Here is a 24,185-nt window from a genome sequence, read left to right as displayed (position 1 = left end):
AGTAAATCTAACCCAGTCTTTGAAGATAAATAACAAATGGTGGGGCAGATGCAGCACCGTCCTTTCCCTCTCTGTTGAGGCATTTCAGCTTGTGAACAGTGCCCTTACTTTTTCATGTGTTGTTGAAAACCCAACATGTGGTTCTGCTAAATGAAAACAAGTTGGAATCACTGTCAGATGAACCCAGATTAAAACCATAAGAGAAATGTGACCCACTCAGATGCTGTGGCACTGCTGCCCTCCCACTCCGCTGGGAGCACCAGCACCAAATGCCTCATTCCCTCTTGCAGGCTTTGCTGGGAGCACCCTGGCAGCAGGATAGCAGGAAATCTCCATGTTAATGATGATGTATGATTTCCAAACACTTTCCACAAGAAAGAAGTCGGTATTAATGTGATTATTTGCTGTGAAGGATATGCTATCGCTGTGTGGCTTCATGCCCAGCCTTTGTAAGGGAGACAAGGTCCTGGCACAGCCTCTGTTCTCTTCTTCCGAAATCAGGAGCTGAAGTTCAGCAGCTTTCCTGATAAATAAGTAACCCCCATGTAATGCAGTTTGCCTCTTCTTTCCCTGCTGGCTTTCCTAGGACTGCAGGCTTTCCTAGACTTAGCCAGCACTCCCTGTAGTTCAGAGCTCCTCCTGCCAAATACATTAGGTGGGAAGGTTGACTCTTCTGCAACATTCGTATTCCAATTCCTCTGTTTTACAGGACAAATTAAAGACTGTACCTGGAAACCTGCAAAATTCATCCTCAGCATGGATGAATTTAACCAGTAGAACATAGAGATCCTATGAATAACATCAGGTGTTGTCCAATCCAATGGCTGCAGCTTTGACTCGGATGCTAAGCTTTGTAGACACATCTAGAATTCACTGGAACAGCTGCAGCCCTTAAATCCCCCAGGAAGCTGCCTTGGGTTTCAGGATAGGGTAAGACCAGCCCCAAATAGGCTGCTGACCCCGCTCTCCTGAGAGACCAGCTCCTCACAAAATGGAACTTGTTTGTAATAATAAATATATAAGGAGATGACTGCATCACAATCATAAGGGGTGTCGTGCTTGAATTATTGCTTTAAAATATTTAGAAACACCTTTCTTTGTACATGTGCAGTATATTATGAATCCTAAAATAATCTCTAATCCTGATTCTACTGTGGGATGTTATGGCAGAGAGCAGGCAGTGGCCAAGATGATTAGTGTACCAGTCCAGTGCCAGTGTGGGGGTTGATGTCACCATCTGATATGCTTCCTATCTGATTTCCATGAGTCTGTGATATGTGATATCATCGTGCTTTGCTGTGTCAGATCACATGTTAGGGGTCTGTTGCAACATCTGCCAGTGACTTTACCGAGCGAAAGGAACCCTCAGAAATGCACCCATGCACTGCTAATGTTCAGCTAAACATGCAAAGCTGATAATATTTAGCAAGCACAGTTCCAAAACACAAAGGAAAGCAATGTGGTTGGTAGCAAATCTGATCTGAGAGTTTGCTTTTACGGAGATACTGCAATTCCCACTTACAAGAACCAAATCTTAAACTCTTCACCCATCTGTCCACATATTTAGAATTTATTTGTTGTAAGAGTAATGATATTATCTAAAAAAAATATAATTATGGTTTAACAGACGAAGGAACATCAGTGTTTTAAGAGAAAAATCCCAGGAAGAGCTGCAAAGCTTTTTCTACACAGCTTTACTCAGAAGGAGCTGGTGAAGCAGTTGAAATCCTTGGAGTAAAAGTCTTTAGTGCTGCTCTGTGCACCACCCCTAAAGGTTAAGTTGCTGGCTGTCAGAGTCCAGTTATCCATCACATTTCTGCTGGGGGAAGGGAGCATGAACTGCTCTCTTTTTCCAGCTCTGCAGCCAGACTCTCTAAACAATTTCCTGCGCTGGGTTCACGTAAGAGACTAAATTGTTTCTCATACAAGGAATGTAGTTAACCACAACCGATAGACAAATACCTTTTCTTATCACTAATGGATTACAACACTTGACTGCAAAAGCAATTTAAACCTTACAAATGGCATATTCAAACCCCCAACAGCAGTTTAGGCAGGGAGAATTGTTGTTACAGCAGCTTTTCATTAGATCTTTGAATGTTTGCACTGAAAATTGATTGTATTCAAAAAAAAAAAAAAATCAGCAGTGTAGCTTTTATCCACTGTATCTCTGAAAAATGGTAGTTTCATGAGACTATTCTGTGGCTGTGGACAATCTTTCATGCTTAACAGCTCATATTGACACTCAGCAGCAAAGGAGTGATGGCTCAGGAACAGTTTAGATGTTTAGAGCGGAAAAAAAAAATCACTATATTTATTAAAACATCTGAGCTTAGTGACCCAACGTGATAAATGTTATGGGTAAAAACTGCAGATGTGGGTGTACATGACAGTAATCCCCAAACACATGAAAGTCTCACAGGTAAAATGTGATTTGTCTGACATTACTTAGCTCAGGGAACTGGGGAATAGAGACAAGAAGGGCAGATTCAGACCAAAACCTCTCCTTTTCCATGGACTACACACCTCGTAGTCAGGCAGCAGAATTACTCCTTCCTCTTCCTTTGGAGTTGTCATTTGTATTCCTGTGAACACACAGTATGTGTGAAAGGAATGATCCTGTGATGAGCAGTGGGATGGTTTGTGTCTGTCCCTTGCAGTGACAGCACCTACAGGTGGTTTCCTTCAGGCACTGTGGATTCCAGGGTGAATCACTGGATATAAGGACAGGTGGCATGCTCTGGGAAATTTCTGGTATTAATGAGGTCCCATTTTTATGGTGTTCTATACTTACCCTACTCAAAATCCTAATTACTAGCAGGTTATTTCTGTCACATAATTGCATCATAGTTTTACAGCAAATCTGCAACTGTGTAGACACAAATCAATACTTTCTAACAAAGCACAAACATCTCTCTTTCATCTATCTTATGCCAGTTATAACTTTGTAGGTTATAAGTCATGTCCTAAGTTGAAATGTGTTTATTTCAAGCTTGGGAACACTTGCCCTGTTTTCCCTTGGAGACTAAGTGCACAATCTTTGCTAAGCCTGGGCTTGAAAGGGCTGATACCACCAGACTGTAAAACTCCTCACTGGAATTTAGGAGCTGGAGATACAACTAAAACCAGTTCTGTTACTATAAGTTACTTAATGAATCTCCCTATCTCAGCAAAGCCACAGTAACTTCCTGCATGTGCACTCTGTGTTCACCAAGCGCTGTGTGGAAATATATTGAGCCAAAATCATCCTGAGAGTGAAGACTTCAGCACTCTGGGGAAATAAACCCCAAAGCTTTAATCTGAATTTGGTACTTCAGCTGCCTGTTCAATGACTGTCTAATAGTTTTGGGTGAAATGAAATGGAAAGGTGCAGCCTTTTCTAGTTAGTGACGAGTCAAAACTGTTTAACGTTTCCTATGCTGGAAAACAGTGTGGATGGGAAGCATGGGGGTTTGGTGGGGAGACAAGAGTGTGAAGTGAGGAGACAATCCAGAGACAGGAAGCAGGAAATTAATGAGCATCTTTTCTCTGCACAAAATTCTACCTACACTGGGTCTCCTTCCTACCCTGTGCAGTCATATTTAAATTACAGTGAGTGTGAAATCAGTGAGAAAACAGTATTTTACACACCATTCACATTAAATAAAACAACCACGCAGGGGAAAAGATAATGGAGAATATGGCCCATGGAAAAATTCATCTGAAATAATGGTTTCTTCTGAGTCTGAAAATCCCTATTACATGTACAGCACTGGGATGGTCTGAGAGTTACACACTGATTTAGTGACTCCTGGGCTCGTGAGGAATGTCTGGTCTGGATCTTAATTTTTCTACTCTCCAGAATTAGTGTCCCAGAATGTGGGGACTGGTTATGAGCTGCAGGCTCATCTGCATTTTAGCCAGCATTTATCACTCCTCTACAAGCCATTTTCTCCTCTATAAATACCACCCCCTCTGGGACTGAACTATCTTTGGTTAAAACAGCAATAATGTGTCAGTCCTATAGATTATGTACATCAACAGCTCCTTACTGGGCAATGGTTTAGTGTTTATTAAAGACCCCCAAATATATTTCTTGAAAACATGTTAATGTTATTTCATTTCACACTGTAAAAACTCTGGTTTCAGCACAAATGTCAGGCACGAGACTGGAGCCCTTAAACAAACAGCCTTTTGGGGGCAGTTCTGTCAAAGCCCATTTTTCAGGAGCTGGTGCCATTTGTTGGAGCTGCCCTGAACTGTCACATACCTTCCCCATCAAAGAACAGCTGCCAGACTGATATAGTCCTGCCCCAGAATGGGAACCTTGCAGAACTCACAGGGCCCTGCCTTATCTCAGAAGAGTCTGGAGCTGCTGATACCAAATCACTAAAAATGGCAGCAGAAACAGCAATTTGGGGCTAATCTATAGCAAGGGCTGAAGGGAAGCCACAGTCCACCCCACCCTGCATTCCTTGAACGCCCAAATCTCCCCCTGGGAATCTTAGGTATACACAGAATAAATGCTTTCTCTATCTCTAACTGATGCACATTTTGCCCTTTTTTAAAGGAGTATTATTAATTGTTAGAAACAGTCAAATACAGCAAACTATAATTAAATACATACTTCATGGATAAACTAATTTTTATTACAATTGGAATTTTAGGCAGCTGTTATTACTCTTATGGATGCTTCCAATTTATCATGGAAATGCAGGTATAGCTTCTTAATAGAATAGTACAAAACTGCAGGTGCTGTAGTTATGGCTCAAGAAGTATTTTAACAATTTAAATATTTGTTTTCAGGACTTTTCTAAAAAGGTTCCTATTTGTCTCAGACTTCTTACCGTTTTCTATCTCTCAAGGTAATTGATTTATATTTAGAGGATTAGTAAAATCCTACAAAGCATTCTGTTATAAACAAAGTATTATTTTCCCTAATTTTCTATCTCATCATTTTTCTGTTGCTTTATGCTATGCCATAACTCCATTGACTCCAATTCTGTTAGAACTGGTTTGCTAGTCTGGTCTAGTATAACCAGAAAAAGGTAGTGTAGGTGTGAGATGTACTTTAGTATTGACTCAGTTGGTCACATTGAAAGTGATGCTTCCCTAATTTTTCCCCTGACCAGTTCAGCATACAATAACAGATGCAGTATCTTGTTAAATGTGTCATATTGAATTTTTAGTATTATCTACCTAAATCTCGGTCTAGACAAAGGCACAGCAAAGCCACCACAAACTTCCCTGTGTAGCCAGGAGTGAGGAGCAGCACTAAAACAATGAAGAGCTGAGGATTACAATTGTCTGGGTTTACTCACCCCCAGGGAAGCTGCTGCCTTTGTGGTTGAGTCACTCCATGGATTAAAGGTCGGGGTCCCACACCTGGCTTAGCCATGAAGTTGGTAAATGAAGCTCCTGTGCATCAGCTGTCTGGCAACAATGATGACACAACCCTTCTTGTCTTTGGCCTCCTGCACATTTTTGAGTATTTATACTGCACTTTGTTGGAGATGAACACTACTGTCAATGGGGATTGGATTTCTGGGAGGGTCCCCAGGCACTACAGGAGTAATAGAAATAAAAGATGACCCACAGCCTTGGACCTCATGTAACTTTTATGCTGTGGGTTAGAGGTTAAGTAGGGCAGAAGGTGCCTCCCCTCCCCAGTGCAAGCACAGAAATACTGGTGCTGTCTGATTATGATGTGTGAAATAGGCTCACTGAAGCCAACACGAGCCCCTACCTTAACAGGTAGCCTCATTTTGTATCTGGTGAGCTGCTTAAATAAACCTTGGGCTTCTGCTGTGAGAGCTGAATAAGCAAATAACCCCTCAGATGCCCCAGTGGCATTAGTACAAAGCTGTCTCTTAGCACTTCCTCCAGGCCATGAGCTGTTCTGAGGATGTGAGAAAGCCAGAAATGGAAAGAGCAAATGCTCTTTATCCCAACGCAACAGTTGTCAGAAATAACAAGCCAGTTGTAAAACTGTCAAATATTTGATCCTTATGTAAAATTGTGTTATTTACCTTCTGCTGCTAAAGTCTGTTCTGCTCCATTCATCCCACTCACTGAATTTCTCCATTTAGTAATGGCAGTAGTAACACAATTAATTTTAGTAGGTTCTTGTTATTACCAGTATTTGAGCATTTTCCTTTTCTAGCACTGGAGAAAGTAGAACTGATATGACTCTGTGCTGACTGCAGCAGGGAAGGTTTGCAGAGCTGAAAATACTCTGTGAAGGCAGTTGTGTGTGAACTATTACTTTTATAAATAAGCACAACTCTTTTTTTGATAAGGGTTTCAGACTTGGACACTCTGGGTTTCAGAACTGCCAGTGAGCACTGCAGGAGAGAGCCATGAAACCTTCACATGTGACAACTTCTGATACCTGTTTCTTAGAGTATATTCTTATATTCCTGTAAGAAATAGAAATGGAGATGCAGACACTGCAGAGCTGAGGGCCACCTTAATTAAATTTTTAGCCAGTAGCTGGGGTCTTACTGGGTCATGGGGCCCAAATTTAGCCCAGAGGAACAATAAAGACAACAGACATGGGGGCAAACCTTGGAAAGTCATAGGCCCTGAAAGAAATCGGTATTAATTCAGTGCAAGTGCGAAAGTTCATGTAGGACCTTGAGAACAGTCTGTATCTCGTTGTATGACATGAAGGCTCATCCACCTCTATGTCAGGAATCCTTTGACAGACCAAATGCAAGTTAAACATCTTTAAAGTGGAAAAAACTTTCATTCGTGGGCTTGAACAAGAATGTTTTAAAGGCTAAACAAGACATCTGGTTACTGTGCTTCCACCACATATGAGAGATGTTTGTTTGCTCACGTGCATTTTGAAGCAGAAAGAAAAGAAATCACACTTGTCCTGAGTGCTTATTATAAAAAGCATACAGAAATGAGGTGCACAACTTACTGAAACTCCTGTCTCGCTAAATAAGGAATAATTCATGCAGCTAAAATGAAAACCTTGGAAAGACTACAGCTTTTATGTACTGCAGTTTGACTCTAACCACCTGTTGTAAGGATTCAAAATAGTTTCCAGTGTCTTTCCCCATCCTAGGGCTCTATGAAAGGGGTCTCTTAAAAGGGGTATTTGAAACAATAACAGTCCCCACCTGGAAAGGAAAGTGAGTGTCAGCCTTCACAGTGGCCTGGCAGCTGCTCCTGTGGAATTCTTCCTTTACTGATAGAGGAGAAATGGCCTTTTTGATTTATAACTGAAATCTTACTTTGGTTCAAGTGTGTGAGGTGAGAAACTTGCCCTGGTGCCTTTTAAAATGGACCGGGCATCACTTTGCTTCATTGAACTTCTGAGCCTTTCCAGGCTGATTGTACTGCAGAAAACAGCCACTACAGGAACATCTGTTTACCAAGAAACCTTTCAGTTCCACCCTGAAGGAAAATCAGCTTTTCCTTTCTCCTGCAAACTTCCCTCGTGTCCCCTGCAGCTGTTCTCCCACGAAACAATAGATCGATTCACACTCACCCCAAAAGAGGGGATCACAACCAAAATTCCATCCCCCTCAGGGTTACCAAGGCAAGAACACTCTCACTTCTTGCTGACTTGCAGCACATGGAAACTGGCTGTTACACCAACGAGGATGTGTCCACTTGGACTCTACACTTGTGCTGTTGGATTCCTGAGTGACTGAGACCAAGATAAATGTGTTTGGGAATACAAGGTTTTAGCCCCCTTCTAAATTCCTACACAATGTTATCATGGAAGCTGAGCAGCCAGACAAACAGCAGTGAGGTGTAGCTGTTGTCTCTGGAAAATATTCTGAGCAAACTTAAACTTCACTTGACAGCTTTTTAATTTCTTTGTCATTTCAAGTTTTTGCACTTTACACTAAACCAAACTAAACTGACTGTGCCTTGAGTTCAGTGGCCCACAACAATCTGTAGTTCTGCAATCAGATTTTCCTACTTTGGGAAAATTTCTCTGTTACTGTTGAAAATCCACCTGGACAGCAAAAAAAGGGATCTTAAAAAATGGTCCTACAGAAGAGTTTTTTATAACTATTATTGAAAGTCCCATGCAAGCCTATACTACAACCTGTAGGTGAGCAGGAATCCCTGGGGATAAAGCTGCTCCTTAATCAGACAGGTATAGAATGTACTGTACACAATGCCCCAACGTAAACCAATTTATTTAAGGGTGATTTTGAATAAATTTAGGTAAATATTTCATCCAGAAGTGAGTTTTTAAGTTCAACTTCATTCCTTTCAACAGCACAGCAGCTGCCTTCCCCTAATTTGGCTGTAACAATGGTACCTGCACAGTGTTCACTGATATCAGGTATTTGACCACTGACTTCTCTGCAGGACTGGTCTTTGCACGTATCAGCACATCTCCTGATGTGTTTGCATTGATGTCTTCAGTTTAAAGATCCCAATTCTTACCCCTCTGCATTAATTTGTTCAATTTCTGTTAATCTTTCCATAATTGTTTAATACTGTTATCCAACATCCTATAAATAACAGTTAATAATTAGTGCAAACCTGACTTTTAGACTTAAACTGAAGAAGTGTTTTCGAGTGTTACAGGGAGGACTAAAAATATATTTTTTTAAATTGTGTGCAGCGAAAGATACATCTATTCTTTGTCACTAACTTCCAGATTGTATAAAAAATAAATACTTTCTAGATAAATTGCTTGCTGAAGTCCCAAAAGAATTATAAAAATCTTGCCTTTTTCTTTCCTCTCTAAAAATCTGCTTCTGGAGAGATGCATGCTTTATTTTCTTTCCCTTCCTTATATATTTATTTACTTCCCCCCCTTTTAACTGCACAGTAAAGGAATTATGTAAAACAACATCAGAATATACACAGCTTTTAAAATAAGGCATTTAAGTGTATAAAATTATATTAGGTCTGACTAGGAAGTCTTTAAATGTGTCTAATGACTTTCCCCTAAGTGGCTCCTTTTGCTTTCTATTTTCTTCCATGTAAAGCCATTCCAAGTGCCAAACTGCAAACAAAATGGAATCATATTTTGCTGTTCCTCTGATTTTCCACTAAGTTCTCCCCGTTTGTTTGTTGCTGGGCTATGGCTTTTTCCGCTTTTAGAATTTCAATTAGGCCCCACTCTGAGCCCTCTCAGGGTAGGTGGTCTGTAACACTAAACCACCAAGCAATCAGTTTTATGCTTTCCTTTCCAACCCCAGCTTTCTTTTCCCAAACAACGGTAGGAAATCCTCTGTCTGACACAGTACAGGATAAAGAAAAACAAAAATCAGACCCATTTGTGATCCAAAGATACGCTCAGTGCTCTTAATGCCTAAAATGCCACGTGTTTTGATATAACAGAATACTTTAATCCAAAGGCAATTTAAATGATGGACAAAGTAATGGCTGGGAGAGAACAACAACAATAAACTGGAGCTTTAGAATCGCCCTTGATCTAGAATTTGTTGAATTTGTACATCCAACCAAAAGAAAACACTTAACTGTGGAGCTGAACTATAAACTTGAATAGAATAAATCTAGTTAGATCATGACACACAAAAAAATTTACATTCAGGGCGAAGTAATTTTAAATAACTTGGATGCTTGACAATAACCCAAGTCTGATCTCTTTAAATCATAAGGGGTGGTAGAAGTTAGTGTGTTTCGGTTGCAAAGGCATTACTGCAGGTTCCAAGCCTAAATCTACTCTGAAATTAAAGGTAGAAATTCAGGTTTAAAATCAGGAATAGAGCATTGTAACAAAAATAACGGGAATATTCTGAAAAGGGAAAAAAATAACCCAGCATTTTTCCATTTTCAAACAGAAAGTTAATGTTGCATTTCATTTTCTTAAACAGAATATATGTAGTAATCCATAGCAGCAACATAACACGTGGTGGTTGACTATCTCCTGTCATAAATATGGTTTGCTGGGAGAACAAAAGCAGTTGAAAATGTGGATTTTAGGAACTGAAGGAAGCAGAAGTCGAGCTGTTTAAAACAACTGTGTTGTTATGAAGTGGGAAACTTGAACTAAAAACCTGCCATTGTTTTCCATGTAATTCTTCTCAAGTGTCAAATACCACAATTTGGATTCTCTGATGACTAAGGTTTTACACAGTCAAAGGAAATGGAAAAGGAATTTGTGTCTGTCATAGATCAGTGGATTTGACATGTATAGATTATTTTTACATGCTTATAGACTTTGACACTCATTCAGCAATACCTAAGACCCCAGTTTTTGTTTATCTAATGCATATTTTTAACTTCCAGCAAATAAGTAGCTCCTTTGGCTTTAGTTAAACTAATTCCATATTGAGCTTGAACACAGAAAACATCTTTAAGTTTCCCTCTGTGACAGACAGCTGATGGGGCAGCTTTATCCCCAGGGATTCCTGCTCACCTACAGATCACACCACAGGCTTGCATGGAACTTCCAATAATAGTTACAATAAATAGTTCTAAACTTATTTGTTATCATTAGATTGGAACAGATTTTATGAATGTGGCCATCAATTCCCACAAACTCCCTCAGTGAAATCCTCCCTGCTGATTTCAGGGAGATGGGATTTCTGTCCTGACAGATATCAAATTAATCAGAGCTATGCTCGTTACTTCAGGTCAGGATTTATCTTTCCATTTTTACCAACTTTTAAAACACCATCCCACTGTCCTTGGCCACTTGCTTATCCAAGGTAATTTCCTTTGAGAAAGGAAATTTGCATGGTTTGAAATATTGTGGTTTGTAGTTAACAACTGATTAACACATGAAGGAGAGCTATAAGAGCATGTTTCACTTACACACTCACTTTCACAGTCCTTTTTCCCCCCTGCAAAACACCAAGTACATCACCTGATTGCCTGAGAATATGAATGACTTGGAGTGATTATTAGTCTGGTGGCAAAAAGCGGTCAAGACCTTTCCCAAGACCTCCATTTATAGCCTTAATTTGCATTCTTCTGCAAGGATAAGTAAATTCTGCCATGGTTTATCGCTTCATTGACAACTCCCTTGAAGCAGCCATGATAATTGCATTTCTTCCTGAAAGTGCAGGAAAACACTTGCTAAGCAGTTAAAAGCTTTTGGGCTTAGGTTTGTTTTTTTTTTTTTCCAAAGGTTTTCTAAAGGAGGGGAATTAAATCTTTGCAATCAGATGCAAAAAAAGTACCGAGAGCCAGTGTCTGCAATCCTTGTTCATGCTGAACAGAACCTCAGGCAATGGAATAAACCGATGGAAAGCAAATTATTTTTAGTTATTTGGCATAAAAGGGACAAAGTCAGTGACAAGTGTATCATCTTAGTTCTGACTGTGGGATTCTGGTTCCTTTGTTCTATAAATCTATTCAAATTATAGCACAGTGTTCAGACGAAGCAGAAAGTCTGAACAAGGGGCAAACAGTGCTCAAATCTGCAGGGCTGGCAGGCACGATGCTTTTCCCTTAGATTACGCATGAAACCCATTTAATCCCAAAAAGAAACTTCCCAGCATCTTCTCAGCCTCCCAACTCCTCCCTGAGACACATCAATAAAATGTTTCTTGTTAATCTAATGAGTTCAGGTGTCTAACAAAGAACCACAGCAGACTCTGGGGAAGGCAAGCTGGGAAAATGAACTGAAATAACTGAAATGCAGTGTCAGCCCAGTGAAAGTAGCTTTTAATAGCCTGTAAAGCCTGGAGATGTGCTGGAGGCTAAAATATTACCTACTGCTTTCTCTGACACCCTTGCTCCTTCCTTTATAACTTGCTTTTAACATCAGCTGCTCTGCAAGTCTCAAATGCCTTCTGCAAAGAGACAGCCACAAACTGGGCAAACTATCTTGCTTTCTGGTAAACTTAGAAGGAGAGGGAGAGAGAGAGAACGTTTTAATTAGCAGCAGGAGGTAAAACTGGCTAAAAACTAAAGGAGAAGGTTCTCGTTGCTAGAGAAAGGTTTGTAATAGAAAGAGTCACCAACTCCCCTGCTGCAGAGGAAACTGCCTACAAAGCTTTTAAGAGGAAAGACAGAGACCAAAATGAAGGGAAAACAGTGAAAGGTTATATTAAAAAAAGAAAAAAGTGCATTGGTATTTACTGGCTCCTTCAAATACAGGAAGGAGTCGCAGAGCTGGCTGTGTGAACTTTTAAAATTAAAACAAGAGTTGCTAGCAGGACACTTATGAGCTGTAACTGCAGCTGAAGACAGCTCAGTGCATTCTGTTCCACGTGGTTTGATGCTCACCACTGCACAGGCAGCTGGAGAGGCCAGTTCCCCTTCCAACTCCAGCATCCAAAGGGGCCAAACCTTTACTTCAAAATGGGAGTCAGGGATTCTTGACAAACTAGCAGGAAAAGGGGTGTACTACTGGCAGGGAAAATGGGAAAATGCAAGAGTGAGAATTATATAAATTCAAATTTTATTCCAGTTTTAGTGTGGCTAAGACAACTGGCTCAACCCAAGTATGGGAATCCAGCTGTGTGCAAGGCAGTGACAGTGGCCCCAAGAGGTGCCACTCCCAGGGCTTCCCTGTGTGCCAACAGGCTCATTTTTTCTGCAACACCTCACAGAATCACAGAATGGTTTGGAAGGGACCTTAGAGACCATCTCATTTCACCCCCTGCCATGGGCAGGGACACCTTCCACTAGCCCAGGTTGCTCCAAGCCCCGTCCAACCTGGCCCTGAAAATTCTATGATGTTATTATCTGGCTTTTGTTTGTTTGGATTTGGGATGAACTAAGCTTTAAAGAGTCTGACACACTTTTTTTTGTTGTTTTTCCAAGAACTTTCAATCATTTAAGAATTCTTCCTAACTATAGACAGGAGATTTCTTTAAGACTTACAAAACATGAACAAATTCTAAGTGAACTACGAGGGACACATAAATACATGGGGTCTCCTAATTTTTATTTGTTAGAAATTTGCATCAGAAAAAAGCACTGGACAGTTATTTGGTTTTAGGTTCTGGCAAAGATGATAAACTTCCTTTCTTGCTAGAGGGAAATACAATTAGCCAGGGAGCAATGGTGCATCTCCACATGCCACAGAGGTAGAATAATTTGATCATTTGAACTTCCATCCACTCTGTTTGGTGAGCAGGTTCAGTACTTTGGGATTTCCAAACAGGACCCAGTCTGAGCCAGTCTCTGTCCAGTTTACATGTGGTATGGCCATGGAAGCCTTGCCTTTCCCACTGTGACCTTTTCCTTGGCAAATCACAAAGCACCTCCATCCAAAACCAAGCTTCCAGAAAAAAACCAATTTCAGCCATAAAATATTTTCTTGATTATCTTAAATATTATCCTTTTCTCTTGGTTTTTTATTGATAAACAGTAACAGACTTTGAGGTAGCAAAAATACAAATAATCACCTTATTCACTTAACTCATGAAAGCTCTGCCTGCAGCCCCTCACCGTTTGCTGTCAGATTTTGGGCTTAAGAAGAGAGGTTTGTTAAGAGAAAGGAGAAAAAGGTTTCTGTTTAAAAATCAAGTTAGAGAAAACCACTTTGGAGAATGCTGCAGGGTGGAGATCAGATGATCTCTGTGTGTTTCTTCAGGAGGAAAAAGAAGTTATGCAATTCCAAGCAGTCATGTGGTATGGCAGCTGCTAAAGTTACTGCTAATTTTTATTAGAGCTGGCCAGAGCCAGAAAAAGGTCTGCTTTATAAGCAAGACCTTTTAAGAAATAAACTAAATCTTCCTGAGCTGGGAGGCCTGCAGAATGGAGAGAAGAAGAAAAAAAAATAGCCCTAAAAAGTTCTTTTTTTATTTCCCCCACCCATCCCCCAAATGATTCAGGAAACATTTTCCCTCTCCCTTCCTGTTGCTGGTTTCTTTCTCATATTCATCCAATCAATCAAACACATGTATAATATTTACTAGTTTTCAGCTCAAATTCGTGCTCTGCCCAAAAGGACTATTCACATGCTCCATGTGTATGAGCTTTTATTCACCCAGGGAAGACACGTGGTACAGCTTTAGCTGACCCTGCTGTGAGCAGGGGGCTGGACCAGCTGCTCTCCAAAGGTCCTCTCCAACCTCAGCCACTCCATGATCCCCTGAAACATCCAGAGATTTTACTCTACTCGTTAAACTTCCAGGACTGAGCACCTGTGGCTCATGTCTTTGAAATTAAACTGGATCCTGAGCCAGGCTCACTCACCAAAGCAGTTCCTTGCTTTTCAGTACTGTACCTTTTTGGTGCTTCTGAGTCGTGTGAATGATGGCAAAGAAAAGGAACAAAAAATGCCAACACTACCAGATAAAATTCACCACACTAAAGAGACCTGACATGGCTCTTCATATGTCATCTAATCTCTGTTCCAACAGGATTAATTTTGTGCTGCTGTTAAATGGAGCATATAATTAAGCTGTGGATGCCACTCTGGGGTTATGGATGATAATTGTGTCAGTGTAAAAGGGTATATGGGACCAGTCTGCTGCAGGGAGGCTATTCCTGAGATCCACAGGTCAAGTCCTACAATAGAGGCTGTATAAATTATATATATATTTTTTTTTTAAAAAAGGTTATTTTAATACCAGGCTTTATTAGACTATAAAAAAGAGACTTGCACCAACGAAAGATATTGTTTTCCATACTCTGACTCTTTTTCCACCTGCTTCTTGTAACTGAGGTACATAATTTAAGTTGCAGATAAGACACTTGCACCATTTGAGTTATTTGGGACTAGGACTCATCTGGCCTGTCACAGAAGGGAAGTCTCTTGGCATGTACACAGGGATGGGATGTTTGTCTCCACCAAGTGCTCTACCCACACAGCCCATCTCTATCACTCCTCCTGCACCCCTAACAAATCCTCAGCTCTCATTTTTTGATGTAACATTCCCCCCCCCCTCCAGTCTTTAAAACTCAAATTTCCCTTTCAGAGGGAAACTCACTTTAGAGAAACAAGACTTTACAGATAGAAGCTTCTTTAAAGATGTTACATCATTACGTGAAAGCCAACATAATACAAATTTACTCTGGATACTAAAATGCATATGAAAAGCAAAACACTATTTTAATTTAAAAGCCCCAGTGGTGAAGCAAAATTTTTCAACTGCTATTGTTGTCAGACCAGTACCATTTGTATTTATGAGAGCCTAAAAACTTTACAAGTCCTGTAGTTGCACTTTGTAGTGGAACATAAAATAGTCAAGTTATATTGTTTTTAAATTTAACAAAACATGCATAAAGTAAAGCAACAGTCAACAATATTGGAATTAATTTCCTAACCCTGAAAAATTGTCACCTCTCAGTGTTTAAAGCCCAGAACTGCAGTTAATTGTGAATGGTTTCCAATTTTTCAAAATGTAAAGAATTAATTAATTAGGCAAAGGAAAAAGCCTTATGTCTGAAGGAGAATATGAATCTAAAGCAATTATTGTTATAGAATTTGCTGTAGTAAATTTGATGAACTTCGAATTGAGCACTCTCATTTTCCATGTTTTCCTGTTTAATGACTCACCATAAACTCACATTCAGCAATTTTAAATAAACAAACAACTCCCCCCATACCGAAATATATCAGTTTACTAACAAGCAGCAAGACCTTAATTGCCATTAAAACTACAAATACCAGCAACTAAAAGTGACTCTGTGTTCCATTTCTCTTGCTCTGAAGACAAATCCCTCCACCAGAATGAACCAGGGCTGAGCTGCAGGCTCAGGATTTGGGATCCCCAGGCAGATTTGGTCATTCTCCCACATTTGGCATTTTTCACGCTTGCTGAACAAATTCAATTTTTAATTCCAAATGAAGAGTTATGCAAATGTGACTCAAGTGCCTTTTGAACAGAGATGGTCTGAGCTTGCTCTTTTTGTCAGTTAATTTGCACTTACTTCATGCATGTCTTTAACCCAATTGGCATGGAAATGTACCACATATGTAATAAATTAAGGATGATTGTGCCTGATTGCCCAATTATGATATAAAATGTGTGAAAATAGTTGATAGGACATTCTGCGTGTTTTCTCTAAAAAGACTCATCGCTGTTCAAAAATCTAAAAATAAAATCCAACAGTTAATCATAATGGTTTGGCTTGAAATTTGGAAAACTGAACAGGAGATGATTTAAAATGCAAGGAATTGTACCACATGTGAAAAGATTAAATTGTCCCATTGTTATATGCTCAATGAGCATCCCTTAAAAAAAGCATTTGTTTGGAGTCTGACACGTTTCTCTCTGATTAGCTGCAGAGAAGGAAACAGCTATTTTTCACTTGTTTGAAAGAGTAATAATTCCTAAAAAACAAAATATGGATTTTTAAGTGGTTTCTATTTTTCTTTATCACCAGTGTCACAGCCATGGTGCCACACAAGGCTTGGAACAACCTTCCACCACAGCGTTGGAAGGAGGGAACAATCTCTTTTTGCTTTGCACAGGGCAGGGGAGGCACCCACTGATAGCTGGCTTACACAGATAATTAGCAAGGATTGGTTTAGCAGAAAATGGTAAACACAGCTGAGGGATAATGGAGGGAATTCATGAGCTCAATGGAGTCAATGGAGTGAGTCCCTTGCTTCATGTGAGGTTTGACTGGAAATTATCACAGCAGTTTGCATTTCCTTCCAGTCCTGTTTCTTGTGGTCCCAAACAAGTCAACGAAAGAGAAAGAACTCCTAGAGGCAGGGCATATTCTAAATAATCTGTGACTTTCACTGTGTTTTAAAGCATTGCATCAGTAGGATTTTTCTCCCCCTTTTTCCATCCCTATAGTCGTGAAAAATCTGATGCAAGAGACTCTGACCTGGAAAGCATTTTCCTCGTAATCACTTCTCCTTTTACTCAAGAGCAATTTCCTGTTTAACTGCGGTTCCAACACAAACATGAACATTATTTAACTTCTCTTCAAGAACTGGGGGTGCTACAGCCCAGCTCCCAACGGCAGAGGAGCCTGGGCTTCCACCCCCGGGAGATGTTTCCCCGTGGTAGGGACGACAAAGGGTCTCTCTAGGATACAAGTGTCAGGAGAGAGCAGTGTGTGAGAGCAACAGGAGAGGAAAATGGAGAATGGGGCTGTCAGGAGAAAGTGCTGAAGGGTGGAAGTGCCAAGGCACAGCAGCAAAGTCACACATGAAACAAATGCTGAGGAAAGCCGAGCAGCTCCAGGAACCGTGGGCAGGTCTGTGCAGGTGTGGGACCCACCACTGCAAGAGTCTCCAAATGAGACCAATTCCCACAACAGGCTCTTAAACCCTCTGTTCAAATAACTCCTGAGTAGTTTGTTTGAAACTGGAATGACTGCAGTCATCCTGCAGGAACCCTTAAGGACAAAATCCTACAGTTAAACCATTCCCCCCCAAATTCAGTGTGAGTAGGGCAGGGCTGCGTGAGGGGTCCCTGAGTACCTGGGACACCCCAGCAGCACTTGTCTTCTGGGTTGGGCTAAAGATCTGCACTGTTCAGAGGCAGCTTCATCACAAATATAAACATACCTTTCAAGAAAAGTGATATTCCTCCTAATTCCAATAGTGGCAGTTCTTTTCCTGATTTGTGCACAGCTGTCAAGGCCCTTATCTTGAAAGCACTGAAGGTTTTACAGGACACATTTCATGTGCCCTAAAGACTGATACAGGTTGTTTTAAAGCAGACTGTGTCAGCAAAGAAAGCAAGAGCAGAGCAAAATGCAGGTAAAGGACTGTGTGCAGGGGAGAAGGGGCTCTACACCGTAATCCCATTAAGAAGTGTTACACATAAGGGATCTATTCCTGAGTTTAAGACAGCTTTTTTTGATGATTTAATTACCTCTTTTTCATTCAGCACGCCCTTGAGAACAATATTCTGAGCTTCCACAGATTCAGAATGCCCACATTACACAGAGGGTCAACATGCTGTGGGCTTCTATTAGAAGGAATGGCTAAGGAGGGGCAGAAATCTGAGGGAAACTCACGCAGGACTTTTTCAAAGTTCCAGCATGAAATGTGCTCATAACCTGAGCTCTGCAGTCTACTGATCAGTGAAGAGGTAGAAACCATACGTCATTAATACTAAAAACACTATTTCTTTGTTTGCAACACTTATATTTTTGTTCCATCCAATTTATTTTCTTTTTCGTTCGTGGGAAGAACAACATCACAGTATGTAGTGTAAAAATCCTGTTGTACCTCTTTGGTTTGTACTCTGGTTCATCCCTCTGCTTCCCACCTCCCTGCCACAGCTCAGACTGCAGTGCTGGTATGAAATCAGGGAAATAAATTTATGAGAGGAAAAAATACAGCGATAACCAAGCCCAACTGTTTTCATTTACATTTTCCTCTTAAGGTTATTATTATTATTCCCTTTTGACCGAGCTGTGGGATCTGTGTTCTAGCACAGGCACGATGGTGCTTTGTAAGACACCATTAACAGATAGGGACAAAGGGCTTGGAAAGTTTTCTGTGAGCATAAACTCCAAAAAGAGCTGACTTTGCTGGAGCTGCACTCACTGCCCTGTCGTGTTCACTCTCCACAAATACTCTCATGTGCTTGCGTGTCCTGGCAGGAACTCGAACAGCCAATTTTAAGTCACTGTCTGAAAATGTTTTCTTCTAGAAAATTAATTCCTAAGCGTACGTAGCTGCACAGTAAATCTTGTTTGCAGAGCTGAACTTTTCCATTCATGACAATGAAAAAGTTCTGTTTAATCTATTTGCTTGTCAGAGTCCAGCTAGCGCTGGCACTAAGTGTCCTGCCAGCAGCTATAGGCTTAGGTTTATCCCCCTAAAGCTGACATAATTTTAAAAAGTCCCTACCAGCAAATCAGAAGTTTAAGGCTGCGTTCAGTTTATAATTTTATTTACTGATTCTTTGTGGAAGTTTCCTGTGAGTGGTGATAAGTGAATGGGGCACACAGGGTGCGATGAGTGTGTACTGACAGTGCAGCCAGAGCAGCAACACACTGAGCCCTTTCAGCCCACAGACTCAGTCTGGTGGAAAAACTAGACCCATCACGCACCAGCAGACCACAAGGAATGTTTCTTCTTTTATTCATTCACTCAATTTTAGAGCCATCCTTGCCTCAGCAGCAGATGGATGTGTCACTGGTAGAGAAAGGTACACCGCGCTCCTGTCAGTGTCCTGTCTTGCCATTCCTCTGTGGCTGATGGACTTGCTCTGTGCTGATCCCACTTGTCAGAGGCTACACTGTTAACACAGCTACCAAATTAATTTTGCTGAAAGCCACCTAACCTCCCCCTGCGAGCCCAAAGTGGCTCTGCCAAAACAGCTCCCTCGCCGCAGAGTGAAAAATGGAAAAATGGCAACAAATGGCAAGTTCTGTTTGCACATCCACAGTGGAAGATTCCCTAAAACGTTTCATTGTTCTTCTGTGTAATCTGTGAAGAAATCCACGTCCTGGAAAAGCAGCCTGTAATTTGTAGCACATGAGTGTGCTTTGGGGAAAATCAATCAAATGCACTAAGACGTGTTCTCAACTCCTAAACTAATGATCCTTCCTGTGAGCAGCATGAAACACTGGGCGAGTCCCAGATGGCATAAATCCTCCAGGTTTCAGCAAAGCTGTGACAGTTTATACTACCTCAACAGTACCCTAATTGTGCTTAAAAACTTTTTAAGGTGGTGAGCAGCCCGTGTTTCAAAAGCCTCCTTCTTTCCAAGCAGTCCTGGAGCTAAACAAACAAGTTTACTAGTTAGTGAGAAGAGAATGCCAGATTTAATTTATAATCTTTCAGAGCTGATGTGCTTAAAAATAAAAACTCTGAAAATCTAATTTTGTCTTAAGAAATGCCAAGCAGCTGTGTAGAGGCATTCATGGCTGGGACCTGAACCAACTTCTGGTAAGAGAGGAAATTAGGACCATTTTGTTACCCTGACAAAAATGAAATCTCTGAGAACAGTAATTCCTTTGCAGAAAAATCAATAGTTTCAGCATGTTTTTAACGTGGCAATTTGCTATGGAACATCTGAAACAATACCTCAGTAAATCACTAGTCCTGCATGAAATCAGCTGCTTGCTTTGAATGCAGAAGTGCATGAAAAATGTGTGGTCAAAGCAGAGGAAATCTCCCAGAATCACAACTTCCTCACCCCTAAAGTAATTGTGAACGATCTGAAAACAGGCACAGGTAAGAAGCTTTGGTTCTTTAGTTTATGTAGAGAAGTTACAAAAAGATCCAAGTCTTTAACCTTAATCTGAAAAGAACTTTAGAATTCATTTTCCTCTATGCCTCAGATTACCTGTTTACACAGTGAGGATATTATTAAACAGTGAGGGGAAATTATTAAGCCATTAATAGCTATAACATGATCTTCATAGTCCTATGTAAGCACTAAATATCATTTTTTAACAGATTCTGTAAAGCAAAATACAAGGAAAAAGGCTATTTCTCTGTATGTGTTACACACTGCTCTGATGACTGAGTAGCCCAGACCATGGAACATTCATCTTGATGTGCATCATTTAGCAGTAGAAACATATACTTCACAGTGGCATTACTTATTTCAGTGACACAGAAAGGGCCAAAAAACTGCTTCTACAGACAATTCAAGTCAGTTCTTAAGCCTGATTAACTTTGTATTTAACCTTCTAAAAACGTAGAACAAGAAATCCAAATTACATAAGGAAAACGTTAGAAAAATTATCTCTGAAATGATTCCAAGTTTATCTCTGTATCAGTTTGTCAGGGGATGGAATTTGCAAGCAAACATCAACAAATTGCTATCAGCTATGAGCAGTACCATATATGTGTCTGTATTTTACACTGCCTAATCCCTGCTCAGTAATTAGAAATGTTGTGGCAGTTCTGAAAATGAGAAATGACACTCTCATTTGATATGTGCTCCAAAACACATCCACCAGAAGATCTGCAGCAAAGAAACATTTTCCAAAAGGAAATCAAATGATTCATGTTTTATTTCATTGTAAATTCTCTGTGATGGATGCTGGAATTAATTTGGGAGATGTTATGCTCAGCAGCTTATATTGGAATAAGAATTCTTTGTGAAAGAGTCTATTTAAAATCATGCTGATGACACATAAAACCTTAATATTGAATGAACACGGCAAAGAAGTTCTAGACAGTTAAATTCAGTCCTAAAAATTTAAGTTATCATCTTTCTTTACCATTTTTTAAGCTTTTGAAAGCAAATGTGACCCACTAGGATGCTCTATGCTGTGCCAAGTTCCAAGTCCTCCAGCTGTGTCCTGCTAGTTACAGCTACATCTGTAAATGATTTTTCAGCCAAACTGCCAAATCAAAACCTTGGCAGTGTGAAAGTTATTTAAAAAAAAAAAGCCTCTAGAAGGCCACTCTCACTGGACATTACCTAGTGTTCAACTACACAGTTGATGGGGAATTTGAGTTATCTAAGATAATTAGACATGAGTATGATATAGCTTGCTGAGATGCCTTGATGCAGGAGGCATCTCCTTTTTCCTCAACCCAAAGTAAGGTTAGACATAGTGTGCTAAATATAAATTGCAGAGAATACAGGATGAAAGAGCTGCTTTCAGGAGCTGATCTCCACACTGTGTGTATTTTGAGGGCTCTGTATGAGAGCACCGGAGTCTAGTGCTGTGAACTGGATGCCTGTAGTGGTTGGGGTGCATTAAATCAATTAATTTTATCTAAAAAGGAGTCCAATTAGCACACTTGGAGACTGCTCCACAATGGGAGTCAAACCGCATTAGCCGGGCACCACTCAGAGACTTCCTTCAACAGGACATTCCTGATCCAAACCCAGATGCTGATGTGGAGGCACCCAAAGCCAACTCTTGGGAAACAATGTGCTCAATTTTCATCAGCCTTTTGTATATATTTAGAGGTGAGAAGAGTGAATATGACAATGAGTTTGTGGTCAGCACAACGAGAGTTGTCAACACACATCAACTCATGTCAACACACGGGTTCTTGCTACCCTTGGCGTGTTATTAATGGAACAAACTGCTCTAATGTCTTTATTCTGGGCTTTTCTCTTATGTGGAAATGTAACTTGAACTGTGGAAAAGACCTTGCACAAACACTGCTCCCACAGGCCTGGCTCTGCTCAGGGAGGGGACACAGCCAAGAGGCACAGCAGGAAAGCTCACCCAGCCTGTCCTCTCCCATCTCCCTCTCAGTCTTTAGTTTGCTTCCAGCAGAGCTGGATTTAGGTCCTGAACCTGGCCAGCACTAAAGCTGCCAAATGCTAAACTCAGGGAGCAACTGGAGCAGTAAGGAGAGAATAAAAAAAGAAGGAGACTGGGCTCTGAGCAACCTGGTGTGGTGGAAGGTGTCCCTGCCCATGGCAGGGGGTCTCTTCCAACCCAAACCATCATATGGGTCTATGAAAAATAAAAAGCAGTAAAGAGGGAAAAACTGTGGGCAGATTTTAGTAGGGGGAAAAAAGGTTGGCTGCCCTTGTTCCCTGTGCCATGGGTGACTTCCACAGACAAAAATACCATGAGTGCAAATGCTGATGGAGTTACAGGGTTGGTGCTCCAGGAGACTGAACTGGGCTTGCATGGAGAGACCAGGACATTTCCCAACCTTGGGGTATCTGATCTTACAAAGTTTTGGTTTTCATAGGGTTGTTTGGTTTATGTGACTGAGCACTCCTTCACAAACGGATGTCAGCTTTCCAAATCCGCCGTGGGGAAATTCGGGCTTATGGGAAAATTTTCAGTTCAAACAAAATCACACAGTTCTCACAAAACTGTCCAGACCTTTCTGCAATTATGTTACATCATATATATAGTTTAAGCAACTCTGGATCATTTCACAGCTCAGCTTCTTATCTTTTTATAGTTCTGCTACCGTGGCTCCATTCTTTCCCATATGAAGAAACTTAATTAATATTTTATATCCCTACTAAATTGTGAATACAATTTACCATAACAGTACAGAAAAAGGCAAATACACTTTGTCCCCTGCCAGCAGAAAATCCTTAACAGCTGTTTATTGCTCATTTGCAAAACATAAGAGCAATGGAATTCCATTACTTAGAGAAACTGGCTGTTCCATGATATCCTTGGCAACAAACACCACACTTATCTTTTTGAACAATAGACTCTCAAAGTTTCTCCAGCCTACAAAAATAAGACAGTGAGGAATACTTTTTCTTAACTGCAAAATGCTAAACAATGGGAACTGACTCACCGTCAGCTGCATTTTGTTTCATCAAAACTAACCTTTTTCTTACTCTGTCCCCCCAACAAAGAAATGTGCTCACTGCAAATTGTGAGAAACGTTTCATGCAACCATCTCTTTCACAGGAAGGACTTTTTATTGAGGTCAAGACTCTGGCAAAATGAGAAGAAATTCAGACTGCAATCTGAGTAATGTAAGAACTTACAAGCAACATTAAGGCAGTAACTTTAGGTTTATAATAAACCAGACAGAAATTGCAGGGCAGAATTTTTTCTGACTTTTCAAAACTTGGAAATACTTAGAAAAATAATATCGTGGTTCACACCACAGATATTTCACATATGGTTTTAACTAAATAACTTACAAGTTTCCAATAGCTTAAAAAAGAACTATCTATGGCATACCAGATAGATGCTAGCTCCTCAGAAAGTCAGGACACGCACATACCATCCATAATCTGGTTTCTATATTTAGGTAAGAACTATACCTAAAGCCATGGAGGTCAGCACTGCACCAAGTCAAGCATGTTTTAACAGACATATCTCCTAGACAGTGTTTACCACGGTACATTTCTCCCAAACCCACACCAAATATGCCATTTGAAGGCCTTGCACTATTAAAAGACAGTGTGTCCACATACCTCAATAATCCTGTCATGAATCTGCAGCCCTCCTTCCTTAGCAGCAGGCCCTGTGTCGACTATTTTTGATACAAAAATTCCTTCGCTCGACGAACTGTCTTGATTGTCCTTTAAGGATGAAAAGAAAACCACATTATTACCCCAGACCAACTCTGATTTTCCCTCAGCTAAAGCCCATCCGTGTCACAGCAGCACCTGTAATTTGAAAGAAATGTTCTTATTGATGTCTTAATATGGAATTACTCTGCGCTAATGAGAACACCTGATACTCCCGTTTCGAAAGATTAAACAACCAGGGACGGACTCCCATTAGGTAAATTAGTTGTGTGATAATCATTTTCCTCTGACTTAGGCCAGCTCAGTAGTAATTGTCATTACAATTATTCTCAATGTAAAATCCAGTGAGACACAGCCTGTTTGCACATCAAACATAAGACAACACTGCATTTTTATTTTTAGTTGCACGGCTCTTTCTCTGGAGATTTAAAAATAAACCAAGAAAACAATTTATATCTAACAAGGTATTTTCATACTCCCGTGTATTGTGTCACTGTC

The 24,185-nt window shown here is 40.4% G+C and overlaps 1 protein-coding gene across 1 annotated transcript in view; it reads right to left on the bottom strand.

Moving 5' to 3' along the window:
- The window catches only part of PDZRN3 (PDZ domain containing ring finger 3), a 136,463-nt gene that overhangs the window by 104,790 nt on the left and 7,488 nt on the right, over positions 1-24,185 (bottom strand). The window contains exon 3 of the mRNA XM_032699113.1: positions 23,631-23,738. Within this exon, the coding sequence (XP_032555004.1) occupies positions 23,631-23,738 (108 nt within the window). The remainder of the gene's footprint in view (positions 1-23,630; positions 23,739-24,185) is intronic.

The sequence above is a fragment of the Chiroxiphia lanceolata genome, chromosome 11, assembly GCF_009829145.1.
Source record: "Chiroxiphia lanceolata isolate bChiLan1 chromosome 11, bChiLan1.pri, whole genome shotgun sequence".
Lineage (NCBI taxonomy): Eukaryota > Metazoa > Chordata > Aves > Passeriformes > Pipridae > Chiroxiphia > Chiroxiphia lanceolata.
This window is presented reverse-complemented; position numbering and strand designations above follow the sequence as displayed.